Genomic DNA, 13,338 nt, shown 5'->3' with positions numbered 1-13,338 from the left:
TCTCCTTTCAATTGGTCATTCATGAGATTATAGACTGGCAAAACAAGCTGCTTTACATACCTTCAAGACTTAGCCTGAAGGTTGCTCTCCACAGCTACCACTAGGATAGCTTTCTATATAGATTATCTTTAAACCTACCATCAATAAGGGTCGTTTGGACTTGTGCAAGGTGCCCACTAGAATAGTGGACAGCATATGCCAGGCCAACTTCTCACAGTTTCACTTCCAGTGGATCTGCTTGTTGGCTCTAGTTGCATCTTAGGGTACCAGACAGTTTCACCAGCAAGGAGGAATAGACGCTGAGAGCAGAGGACAGCTGGTCAGCCACCACTAAGTGCACTGAGAAACACCTACTGGAACCCCTCTTGGACTAGGTGCAGTAAGAAGCCGGGGGCCCGAGTCTCTCAACCCCCAGCGACAGGACAAGAAAGAACTCTTAACCCCACAGGGCTGCTACCATCTCTGGTTGTCTTTGTACACCGCTTTGCCCTTGTTTTATTCTCTGCTGCTAATCTGCTCTCCTTTCTGTTTCTGCGATGCTGCTCCTGAATGCAAGAGGAGAAGTGGGAGGCAATCGGGGCCAACAAGTGGGGACAATGCAGTTCGCTTGCAAGCTGCACCCGGTCCTGTTCTGGCCGCTTCTGCTGGCTACCGGGTCTCTCACTTAGCAGCCACCTACTAATGGTGGCTGCGCTTGTGCTTGGCTTCCCAACCTGCTGGTCCCGCGACCCGTCTAATTAGCCTGACGGCTGCTCTACTGTGGCTGATGCTGCATCTCTGGATTTCAGGGGGCTTAGTCCTCCTGACTACCGTTTACTCCTCTGCACGGGTCCCCAGGCAGGAATTCGTTAAGAGTTGAGGCAGCAGGACGAGAAAGAGCAATAGGGCCTTATGGCCATCAGGGTTTGAAGAGGGGCTGGGCAGAGCCAAGAGGGTCAAGTGGGAGTCAAGAGGGGGCCGCAACTAAGCGAAAGTAAGTACTTGACCACGGCTCTCCCCTCAGCTTAGCTCTCCCCTCTCTCTTCTCCTCACCTCCAGATGACATTGATGCTCCGTGTTCTTTGCCGGCACAAGGGCTCTTGGCTCATATCACTTCAGCTGCAACTGCAATTGCTGCCGCAAGAGGCTGCAAAAGGCCGTGAGCAACCGTGGCACACACCGCCTGGTTCTTGAAGGAGCAGCACCAGCAGTGGGAGCGCCCAATACAGCCCTCAGAGGAGTGGCAGAGGAGTTACGGTTACGGCTACGGCTACAATGAGGCAAATCCAGCAATGTCACTTCCAAACGGCCGTTCCACTCTCCAACACCGCAGCCTCACTCGCTTGCTGACAAGAATGCACATGACCGCAGGGAGGAGTCCAACAGACAGTTAGTTCCAGGCTGCTGAGAGAGAAGCTCTATCACTGGCCAAACCATTATTTAAAAAAATGATCATCTTTAAGACAGTTCCAGTCATACTTACTCTATGGGATGCCTGTTCACCAGTACTGTCTTTTAACTTTTTTAGGCTGGGTCTGTTTCATCAATTGTTAAATCCAGAGGAAAAATGGTTTAAGTATACCGATTCTCCATTTTGTTCCTGTAATTTGTCTTTTAAAAGTGATATTTTGCACATCGTGATGATATGTCCTATGTTTGAACATCTCCATCACAAATTTTCAAATCCACTTCTTTTAATTGGTTCCTTTGATTGTGACAGGGCAACTTTTTTGTTTTACAACTTCTAAATTCGCAATTAATATATTATAAAGTATCAATGTTTCATATGAGGGGTTCATAAAGTGATACGATAGGGGACAATACCACTTGTATTGTATGGCATATGAATCTATTCATATACTTTTTTTTACTGTGATGGATTCTCTTATGTACTTGTATGATTGTATCGCAAAATCGAATATAAGTCTCCTATCATTATATTAGGACGAGCAGCTAGGTGAAATGTATCAGTATAATGACATCCATTTATGTTTTATTGCTTGAAAATTATATTATTTCAATCATTGCAGGGCTCATTAGTACCCCACCTATTTTAGTGAATATTTTTGACCTCCCCATACTAGACAATAATATAGATAACACAAGTAACATAGGCGACCCCTAATGAGCCCACTTCCTAGAACTTTTTTCTGAGGTTTTTATCCCTTCGGCTTTCGTCTTAGTATTGTTTTAGCATTTTCACAATCAATGTATTATTAATGTAATTGTTTTATATATTACACTGCTATGACCTGTAATTCGTATCTATTGTGCTTTTATGTATTTATATTGCTTTTGTCCTGTGCACTTTTATGGTTTCTTGAAACGAAATAAAGTTGGTTGAAGAAGAAGACCTCTTAGAACAAACTGTGTGCCATTGTATCTTCTCTAGTCTGAGGGGCTACATACACCCTTTGAAATAAAAGTTAGACAGTCCAAGTAAATGTATAAATGACCTTCACTAAAGATCACAATGACTTTGCATTACACTCCTGGTGACCAAACAGGTAAAACAAAGCAGTCTTAAGAGGAGCCCTTGAAATGTACCATGTTGGAAATCAATAATGTGTTTGCATTATTGAATACTATTTGTGGTTGCGATGTGAACTTAAAAAATATTTTTGCAAAATAAATAGTCTACAGTTACTGGGGTGTGAATTATATTTGCTGGAAAAGCAAGAGAGACAGACCTTGGTGGACTCGCTATTGGAATCATTACTTCTTCAATCTGCCAATTTTCATTTGCACAGAAATATACTTTTATGAGCCTTGAGACTAGAAGATTAATGTTGAGGTCCAAAGTGATTCAGTTTCTGCCTGGTCTGAGCTCTTACAGTTCAAAGGACAGGGTGTTACGATTCCCTTATGGGCCTTCTTTTGAAAGCCTCCACTTAGAATAAAAATTTTAAAGCCAGCTACAAACCAAAAACAAATGACAACATTTTGGTGTAAACCCTACTGGCCATGCACCTTTGAGGCTGTTCCCCTGATGAGTCTTCTGAGCCTTCACTGAAGGTGATCATTCTCCTCATTAACATCTGGGAACCTAAATGTGTTCCTAAATCTACTTTCAGTCACCCATCTTATGTGCTGCAGCTACTGCCTCTAAGTCACCTCTGTGTCTCTTCTAAGCAACCCCTCCCCCTATTAGGCACATCTGCACTCCCTTGGTTCACAATGGCAGGGCTGCAAGAGGGACATTGAAAAATCCCTTATCCACTAATGCTAATACTGAAACAGGTGTAGTGGCACCTAGGTCCAGGGTTTAGGGGAATATCCAAATTATGACTGTATTTCACTATCTAAATGTAAACAGGGGGCTAATTTCCTTTCAATGGTGTCCATCTAAACATTCTCAATCTCAGTGTGTCCTCTGGCTGGAGGCTGTATCTGGTTGACTTTGGATGAGGATATATTGGTGAAGCACTTGCAGAATCAGGCAGATACCCAGAGGACCTGTGGGATGAAGAGGGAGAACTAAGGGGTGAAGAGGTTACACAGACGAGGAGGACAAGGGTACAAGAATCTCACAAAGGACCAGAAAAAGGGCCAGTACAACTGAATGGAGGAGGAGGCGAATGACCAGGTCCACCAGTAGGGTTAGGAACTGGATGTCCAAAAGAAGGAAGAGAAAGCAATATCAGTAGGGCCATGAAAAAGACCTGGAGGATCAGGCACCAAAGACCAAGTCTGCTAGAATGACTGATGCCACAAGGACATGAGGACCAGCATGCCCAAGACAAAAGGAAGGATCAGTAAAACCAGGAGGAGAATTAGAATGAGGAATACCGGAACCAGGAGGCCAAAGAGGAGGAGAATGATTGGCAAGTGGAAAACGAGGGGCATCAGGAGGACTAGGACACAAGAACAAGAAGGAAGAAGACGGCCAGATCCACAAGGAGGACTTAGACCACTACAAAGACCACACACAGGATGAGGAGAAGGAAGATGGCCATGAGGATGACTAGAGGAGTTGAAGGGGGTCCAGGACCACTAAGAAGTTTATGAACTCCAGGACCACCAGAAGGATTTGGGTCACTTGACCAACAGGGGGCCAATACCTTGTCCAAGTACTAGGGAAAACAAGAGGATCAAGACCAGGAGGACTGGGAAAAGGACTTCCAAGAGGACTAGGAGAATAAGGAGGAAAACCAGGAGGAGCAGGAACAGAAAAAGGAGGAGAATTAAGAAGAGAAGGAGAAAGAGGAGGCCAGGAGGAACAGAACAGCAGTCACCGCCATGATCACCATGAGGGTCAACATCAGGACCGCTAGGAGGAATGGCACTAGAGGATCCAGAGGACTAGGAAGAGGATGACCAAGACTAGCTGGACCATAAACACAAGGACAAGCAAGATCATGAGGACCAGCAGGACTGGGAACAGAAGGATGAAAAGTTCCAAGAACACCAGGGCAAGATCACCAGAAGAACAACAAGGAGGGACACAGCAAGAAGCACCATGGTAAAGATAATATTTACCAACAGGACAAGGGTCTCAGGAGGATGAGGGCCACTTATGACCAATTATCAATACCCAGAAGATCAGGACCAAGAATATGTGGATGAAGACCAGAAGTATGAGTTTGAGGAAAACTACGAGGTGGGACAGGGTAAAGAAGATTAAGAAGATAATCAGGAGGAAGAGATCTAGAAAAAAGGATAGCTTGAAAACCAACATGAAATTAGGAGAACTAGGAAAAGGAAGAGCTGGTAAACCAGGAGCATGAAGAGGAAAACCTGCTGGTGGAAGACCAGGATGAGGAGAATGACCAGGAGGAGCAGAGGGACCAGGGCAGCCGAGAAGACTAGGAGCACTAGGATTACCAGGTCCCCCAAGAGAATCAGTGGACCATGACCTGGAGGACCAGGATACAAGCAACAAGAGAATCGTGAGAACAAGCATTAGGAGGAATAGGGATGGGTGTAGCAAATGCAGAATAAGGATTTGAAAAAGGAAAGGGAGAGCAACAAAACTAGTTAGTACCATCAAGACCAGCAGGAGGATGAGGAACAAGGAGACCATGACTGGGGGGAGGGACTAAAATGGCCAAGAGGATCTAGACAAGAGTGCCATAAGAAGCAGGCATAGCAGACAACCCAGAAAACTAGAATCACCAAGAGAACTAGGACAACCAAAACGAGGGCCTTCAGCAACTGTGGTTAGGAATACAGGGCCCACAATGACAAGAAGTGATTCTAGGCTACATGCGTTAGGGCATGCCCCAGTTAAATGCAAAAGAAACAATTGATGGACAGAATTCTGGACAATCCAAACATTCACCCACAGTCACAAAGACCTGGGTTAAATCCATCATTCTTTTGTTCACCACACCACCACAGTTTGGACCCAGCCATATGCAATTCAGTCTTAGACCTGTTCCTTGTGGGAACAGTCCAGCCTGAGCTACCAAGCCAGGTCCTCCCTGGACTGGAAGCAAGCATCCTAGGACCAGTTTCAGGGCATCACCCTTCATCAGCCAGGCTAGCTTGAATCCAGTGGTGAAGTAAGCACGGCGCCCACGTCTGGGCATACCCTTCCCACTTAGGGCGACATTTGCAAAGGAACAATTGATGAGCGGGCTGCTGGGCAATGGAAACCTTCAAGCCCAGTTACAGGGATCTGGGTTAAATCCATCATTCTATTGCTCACCACACCACCCCAGTGTGGACCCAGCCTTAAGCAAATCAGTCTTCACCCTGTTCCTTATGGGAACCATCCAGCCTGAACTGCAAAGCCTTTCTTCCCATGGACTAGAAACAAGCATCCTGGGACCCGTTTCAGGACATCACCCTTCATCAGCCAGGCTAGCTTGAATCCAGTGGTGTAATGAGCACCAGACCCACGTCTGGGCATACCCTTCCCACTTGGGGTGACATATGCAAAGGAGCAATTGATGGACGGAATGCTGGACAATGCAAACAGTAACCCCAAGTCACAAAGATCTGGGTTAAATCCATAATTCCTTTGCTCACCACACCACCTCAATTTGGACCCAGCCATATGCAAATCAGTCTTGACCAAGTTCCTTGAGGGAACAGTCCAACACGAACTGCCAAGCCAGGTCTTCCCTGGACCAGAAACAAGCATCCTGGGACCGGTTTCAGGGCATCTCCCTTCATCCTCCAGGCTAGCTTGAATCCAGTGGTGTAGTGCACACAGGACCCACATCTGGGCATACCCGTACTACTCAGGACGACATATGCAAAAGGAACAATTGATGGATAGAATGGTGGACAATGCAAACATTCACCCCAAGTCACAACAATCTGTGTCAAATCCATCATTCTTTTGCTAACAAACTACCCCAGTTTGGACCCATCCATATGCAAATCAGTCTTGACCCAGTTCCTTGTGGGAACTTCCAGCCCAAACTGCCATGCCAGGTCCTCCATGGACTGGAAACAATCATCCTGGGACTGGTTTCAGAGCATCACCCTGCATCAGCCAGGCTAGCTTGAATCCAGTGGTGTAGTGAGCATGGGACCCACCCACTTAGGGCGACATATGTAAAGGAACAATTGATGGACGAAATGCTGGGCAATGCAAACATTCACCCCCTGTCACAAGGATTTTGGTTAAATCTATCATTCTTTTGCTCACCGCACCACCCCAGTTGCGACACAGCCATATGCAAATCAGTCTTGACCCTGTTCCTTGTGAGAACCATCCAGCTCAAACTGCCAAGCCAGGTCCTCCGTGGACTGGAAACAAGCATCCTGGGACCGGTTTCAGGGCATCACCCTTCATCAGCCAAGCTAGCTTGAATCCAGTGGTGTAGTGAGTTAGGGACCAACGTCTGGGCATACCCTTCCAACTTGGGGTGACATACGCAAAGGAAACCCAGATCTCTTGACTGGGGGAGAATGTTTGAATCATTCAGCATTCCGTCCATCATTTGTTGCAGTTACACTTATCGCCCTAAGTGGGATGAGTATGCGCCAGACGTGGGCCCCTTGCTCAGTGTGCCACTGGATTCAAGCTAGCCTGGCTGATGAAGGGTGAAATAAAACCGGTCCCAGGATGCTTGTTTCCTGTCCAGGGAGACCTGGCTTGGCAGTTCGTTCTGGACTGTTCCCATGAGGCACAAGGTCAAGGCTGATTGCATATGGGTGGGTCCAAACTGGGGTGCAGCAGTGGGCAAAAGAACAATGGATTTAACCCAGATCTCTTGACTTGGGGAGTATGTTTGAATCATTCAGCATTCCGTCCATCATTTGTTGCAGTTACACTTTTCACCCTAAGTGGGAAGGACATTCACAGACATGGGTCCCTTGCTCACTGTGCCACTGTATTGAAGCTAGCCTGGCTGATAAAGGGTGACATAACCTGGAACCGGTCCCAGGATGCTTGTTTCTGGTCCAGGGAGGACCTGGTTTGGCGATTTTCTCTGGACTGTTCCCATGAGACACAGTGTCAAGACTGATTTGCATAAGGCTGCGTCCAAACTCTGGTGGCATAGTGGGCAAAAGAATGATGGATTTAAACCATATCTCTTGACTGGGGGAGAATGTTTCAATCATTCAGCATTCCATCCATCATTTATTACAGTTACACCAGTTAAATGCTGCATGTGTCCTCTTGTGGTTCCTTGAAGGTCTATAATCCAAAATCTGACTCCATTAGGTAACCTCTACAGAAATCCCTATGGACATTAGAGATCTTGATTGCTGACAGGCATTAATTATAAAAGGGTACTCCTGTGTGAGGCACTGTGAGTCAAAAAAACAGAGCCATCAATGAAGAAACAATTAGACATATTAGTGGTCACCTTTCAAAAAATACTTGTGGTCATGTGTATTTAGAATTAGTACATAAGAGAGCTTGTTCACACACAAACTCACTCTAGCATTCATACAGAATGTATAATTTGATGTTTGTCATTTACCATTGACCCTCACCATGTCCTCAATTTTGCCCTTTGGCCTCATCTCAATTGACTTATCTCCTTGCAGACCCTTGAGTTATGCATGAAGGCAGCTGTTACCAAGAGTTGCAGAGCACTGAAGGAAACTGTGCCAACCGTGCTTACGGCTCTGCATCACCTGGTAAGTATATACATGAGGACATGCAAAGTATTTCAGCAGGAGACAACTGACATTTCCTAACAAAGAGGGTCCTGCATTAATCCAATTTATAGTAAGAGTATTTTTAGAGGGGAACATTTGGGAACTCGCTTGTATAAAATATTAAATGATCACCCATAAAGAGCCTACATGAACCAATTTGCTTCAAGGATGCAAAGAAAGAATACAATGCAAATACCTCTGTCAGATCTTTCAGCGTTGAGAGGTCATCAGCAGGAACCACCCATAAGTCTACCTCTCAGCAATTCTGGCTCTGATAATAGGTAGCAACAGAGTGGCCTGACAAGGAAAGGGACACAGGGAGGTACACCAAGGATGGAGACATGAAAAAGAAAAGATTTGCCCAATAACAATGGTTTACAAACAAATATATAATCACTAACAATGATTATCTCTGAGGGTCAATTGTCCATCTAGACTTTACTATATAACATATACTTATATAGATAATGATAAATAGTATATATCATATACATCTGATTAATGTCATCGATCAAAGTAAATTCATTATTTATCCAGCTGGGGTTCCTAAAGTCAATATGTACAGAAACTACCCTACAAATAAGTTCAAACAATCCAAATGCATAATTCAAAATCAAGTTAAAGCCATTCGCTTTGCTATACAATAGCATTAGCAAAGCTAATGCCTTTAACTTAATCAAAAGCAAGACCTATGCATTTTCAATGCTTCTTTTTTTATTGCTGCTATGAGTACTTTCCAAGAGACTGGGAGCATACTACATTTACTCAGATCCTGCTTAATATCTTTTACTAATGCTAACCATTTATCAGGGACCATCTTTGGCAGTGATGGGGTGATGCAAAGTCTTTAATATTTAGTGTAATAGAAGTTATTTTTTAAATCCCTTCACTTCTGTTTGTGCAGGCATCAGTGCAAGTGTTTTAGATTTATTTATATTTAGACAAAACCATGCTATCCCATAAACAGTCTACTTGTTCCGAGAGTCGTGTATCAAGTCTTGGAAAGCCATCCCTTTACAGGTTCCTCTTTGAATGGTCTTCTGTTTGCTCCTCTCTGCAAGAATTAATATATTCAGATGGTATGTGGTATCTTGGCAAACACAAGGAGATCTTTGCCACAATGTCCTGAGGTCTAGCTTTGTCATAGAGCTCTTTCTCCCCCTTTGTGGTCTCTTTCAATCCCTATAGGGAAGTCTAAAGAGCTGTTCAAGCACTCCACCACATATTCTCCTTCTTCTCCCTTTCCTTTTCCATATTACAGCCTCTTAGATTGCCTGTCTGGACCTATTTTCTAGGTCTTCACATCTATTAATTAATTATATGCTCTCGGTCTCCGGAGTAACTATCGACGTGGTGGCAACCTGGCTCATGTTACATGAAAATTGCTCTTCAAAGCCATGCCTCCAGCCTGGTAATATAGATTCTACCATCTAGTGCAGTGGTTCTTAACCTGGATTCTGCAACACCTACTCAGGCTGCCCAAAATAGAAAATCAAATCAAATAGCAAATTAATTAAGCAAACCTAGCTAAACATCGAAAATGTATTAATGTTCTATAAATTAGTAGGAATTTGCAACTGGGAGTCTACAAATTAAGTTGGTACTGTTAGCACGATTCGAAGGAGCAGCACAAGAACAGCAACTAGAATCCAGTTGGACAAATGGTGGCCTCAACTGGAGCACTGCTAGACACGAAAAACGCCAGCAGTAGGAACGAAAAAGAAAGTGATTTGCAACAGTCTAGCATATTGTTTTTGAATCTGAGAAATAAAAACACATTTTGAAAAGTTCCAACCTTCCAATTAAAATGTCAACTTTTTCATAGTTTTTTATTTGTGAGTGAAAGAATTGCATATGTTGTGTATTTTGTTTGATGTACACTTGTTTCTTTATTTTCCTGTATTGTTTAGATGTTTGAATCGAAGCAATTGTGCTCAGGCAGGGTCCAGCTTCTAGTAGTGATTCAGTCGGTGTCTGTTTACAGATGTCAAAAGTTTAAACACCACTTAATTGTAGTGGCAATTCCGCCTCACTTCAACATATGCAATGTTCCTAACCCCTTTCTACTAGTGTCATGCTTATCACCCACTTAAAGTTGTTCAGTATTTTCATGTGTCACGCTGTGTCTTCCCGGTAGCAAGCCTCAATTTGCAGGTGTTCCGCTACTAGCAGTTGTCATCATGCATCAAGCCGTCTCCCTTACGCCATGTCAAAGTCCTCATGCCCTAGTCTCTCTTCCTCCACCCATAACAATACATATAACCCTCATACACTGCCTGTCATTCTTCATAACCCACCTTGTCGCACACCATACCCGGATGGTGTCAGGCTTCAATCGGGGTAGAACGCATCTGAGCTGGGTTTTGCTTCTAACATCTGAAGTCACAGGTCTCGCCTTTTCAGACGAATAGCCAAGGCTATTGTGAAATATCCTTCAGGCTTAAAGAGCATCTTCATGCGTCCCAGACATACCAACTTTCAATGCATGTACCTGTCTTGTCATTCTCTATATCTCCTATTGTGTCACAATCCTTGTCCCCGTCTCGGACTTTAACCTGCAAGCAGCATACCTACAAGCCAAGTTGTCAAAATTCCATGATGTCAAACTCCTAGAATCAAGTTCCCTGCAATGAACCTCGAACCACGAGTATCATAGGGTTTTACCAATTGTCTCTAGAAGGAAATGCCACTGTTCAGTGGAGTCGCTCTATCCATTACTGTTTCGGTTTCATCCAATCACCTACAAGATGCTGCTTTAGGTTTCACACGTGTTCAAAGATGACTTACAAAGATGTCGTGCTCATGTCAAAACATACCTGCTGTTATCATGGAATGTATGACCTTACAACGCGGTCTTTACACCGCGATACGTTCACAACGCGGTCATTACAATGCAAGTTGTTAGAACGACTTGCGCTAGAGGCGAGGGACTTAGGAATAGTATGATTTACTATTCCAACTCCAGCTACGTAACAATAGGGAAGGTATTGGAATAGTAAATCATACTATTCCTTACTATATAGCGCCATCCAGCGCAAGTCGTTGTAACGACTTGCGTTGTAATGACCGCGTTGTAAACATATCGCGGTGTAAAGACCGCGTTGTAACTGTTGTCTCCCATTATCATGCTCTTCCCTACTAACAGACCTACATAGTCATCTTCCGTGCGGCTGCTCACCCGCAATTATGGCACCAACCAGTCATCAGAATGGCTGGAGTCGAAGACCAGTGTCACAACTCCTTAAATGACCGGTTCAGGTGTGGCACGTTCAGCCAGAATAATTGATGACAAATCACCCTTAAAGTAATATTCAGTATTCCCTTCTACAAAAGTATGTGTCACTTAATAGCTACTACATAAAACAAGCTTACAAAAAAAAGTGCTGCAATGAACAAAATAAATAATTATGAGAAGCATACGCTTACCGTCATGGCGGCAGAGAATAAAGAAGCTTACAAAAAAAGTGTGGCAAGCTGATAATATACCTACTGTGTCACGCCACGGGTAAGAGATCCAATCCCGCTAGGCATGGCTAAAAGGAGACAGGATGGCAACAAGCAGCGATTTACATGCCTTGCATGCAATCCTTGCACTGCTATCGGCATAATTTTGATGCCAAACGTCGCGCACAAATCAAAGCTGAAGGTGGAGCTAAGACGAGGCTTTTGGAATTGTATCAATTCCAAGAAGATTCGTAAGACGAGAGCAGCACATGCGCTGCCTATGTCACAAGACCTAAAAAAGGAAGTACACAACTTGACGACCATGGCATGAAATTCTAAATAGCAATGCTGGTGTGTGGAATTTGCAATGAACAGGAACCAAAAAGACATGCAGCTCTGATGGGGACCAATCTGCGAGAACTGAATGCAAGCAAAGAACAAAAAAAAAAAATTATTGCTAGCGGTACGGCAGAAGCAGCGAGTGGCGGTGAGACCTGAAAAAGACCCTAATGCAGGCACCAACAGAAACACTCGCTCACTACTCTGCCAACCAGAAACTGGGGACACAAAAGGGAGGAAAAGTGCACAAAAGAGGCCCGCTCTGAAAAGCATGCAACCCACCTTGCTAGCCAGACACTGTGAGATGCAAAGGGGGAACGCACTTACAGTCCCTGGAGATAAACTAAGTTGAAGTGCAACAACAGCCTCTGTCTTGATTTCCTTGAACAGCAGACGCTGTCACTAGTGCCAACTGTGTTAAATAGCATTCAGTACGACTGCCTGCTGCAATGTTGTGAGACTTCAGTCTCCAAACCATGCAGAAACCATAGGAAACTAAGGCGTTAATCTTAGAATGGCAACTGAGAATTTGCAATTCCACCATCATGGCCCCACAAATCCTGACAAACTCTTATGCCGTCATTTCCCCACTGAATGGAATTTGCTTTCCAGATGTATAGGGTTGGCTTTCAAATAGCCTAGCTTCCATTATTGTTTAATATGGCTTTGTTATTGACAGATCTGCGCACCCTACCGTGGAGGTTCAGATGAAAGGGAAGAGTCAGTCAAGGTGTCCACGGCCATTATCCTGTCACTGGGTGAGTTGGTCATAAATGTATATATGTATATATGTGTGATACTGCAAGTATATGACGGTCTTTACCAGTGATCGGGTCCTCCGAAACATTAATTTCTGTCCACTGCTCTGCACATCACTTGATCTTCTTAAAAGCTATTGTTGCTTCAGTAATTACCTCCCTTCCCAGTGCATTTGTTAGCTTTCTATTAGAACACGTTGTCCAATTTACTATATACAGCTATGGTAGTCACATGAGTACCATGTGCTCCACCGATCATCATTAAATGTTGTAAACTATTGATATTGTACCTCCTGGATATGCGTTGAAAATTTCCTTACATTTGGCCTTGATGACCTGCTCCCCTGCGTTTAGTTCCTCCGTGCATGATTTTATTGTATGTCATTTTTCATGTATGTCTATTTTTCTTTTCACTTTACTCTTGCAGCCCATTCTAGCTCTAGTGAGGTCCTTAAATATTTTGGAAGTAGCTTGATCCATATGGGTGCAGAGTCCCGTGCCACAACAATAAAGCTGCTCTGCAAGCTTCTTGCTGAAACTGGTAAGCCTCTCAGTGGGTGGGTGGCAGCATGTGATTTCGATAGACATGGAAGATAGTTAAAGGACTGAATGCTTTTCATGGAATGTGGAGCCCTAAGTTATAATTCCAACTTACCCTCTTACTTAACCAACATGGTGCAGCTATGAGCAAATCACCTCAATTTCATATTCCTCAGCTACACTGACTGCCAACAGTTCCTGGTAGAGCACT

At 44.1% G+C, this 13,338-nt stretch overlaps 1 protein-coding gene across 1 annotated transcript in view; it reads left to right on the top strand.

Annotated features, from left to right (window-relative positions):
- Positions 1-13,338, top strand: part of LOC147668324 (maestro heat-like repeat-containing protein family member 1) — a 93,210-nt gene that overhangs the window by 41,606 nt on the left and 38,266 nt on the right. The window contains exons 3-5 of the mRNA XM_086948601.1: positions 7,933-8,025; positions 12,509-12,587; positions 13,015-13,128. Of these exons, the coding sequence (XP_086804727.1) occupies positions 7,933-8,025; positions 12,509-12,587; positions 13,015-13,128 (286 nt within the window). The remainder of the gene's footprint in view (positions 1-7,932; positions 8,026-12,508; positions 12,588-13,014; positions 13,129-13,338) is intronic.

The sequence above is a fragment of the Lissotriton vulgaris genome, unplaced genomic scaffold (genome assembly GCF_964263255.1).
Source record: "Lissotriton vulgaris unplaced genomic scaffold, aLisVul1.2 SCAFFOLD_555, whole genome shotgun sequence".
Taxonomy (NCBI): Eukaryota; Metazoa; Chordata; class Amphibia; order Caudata; family Salamandridae; genus Lissotriton; species Lissotriton vulgaris.
This window is presented reverse-complemented; position numbering and strand designations above follow the sequence as displayed.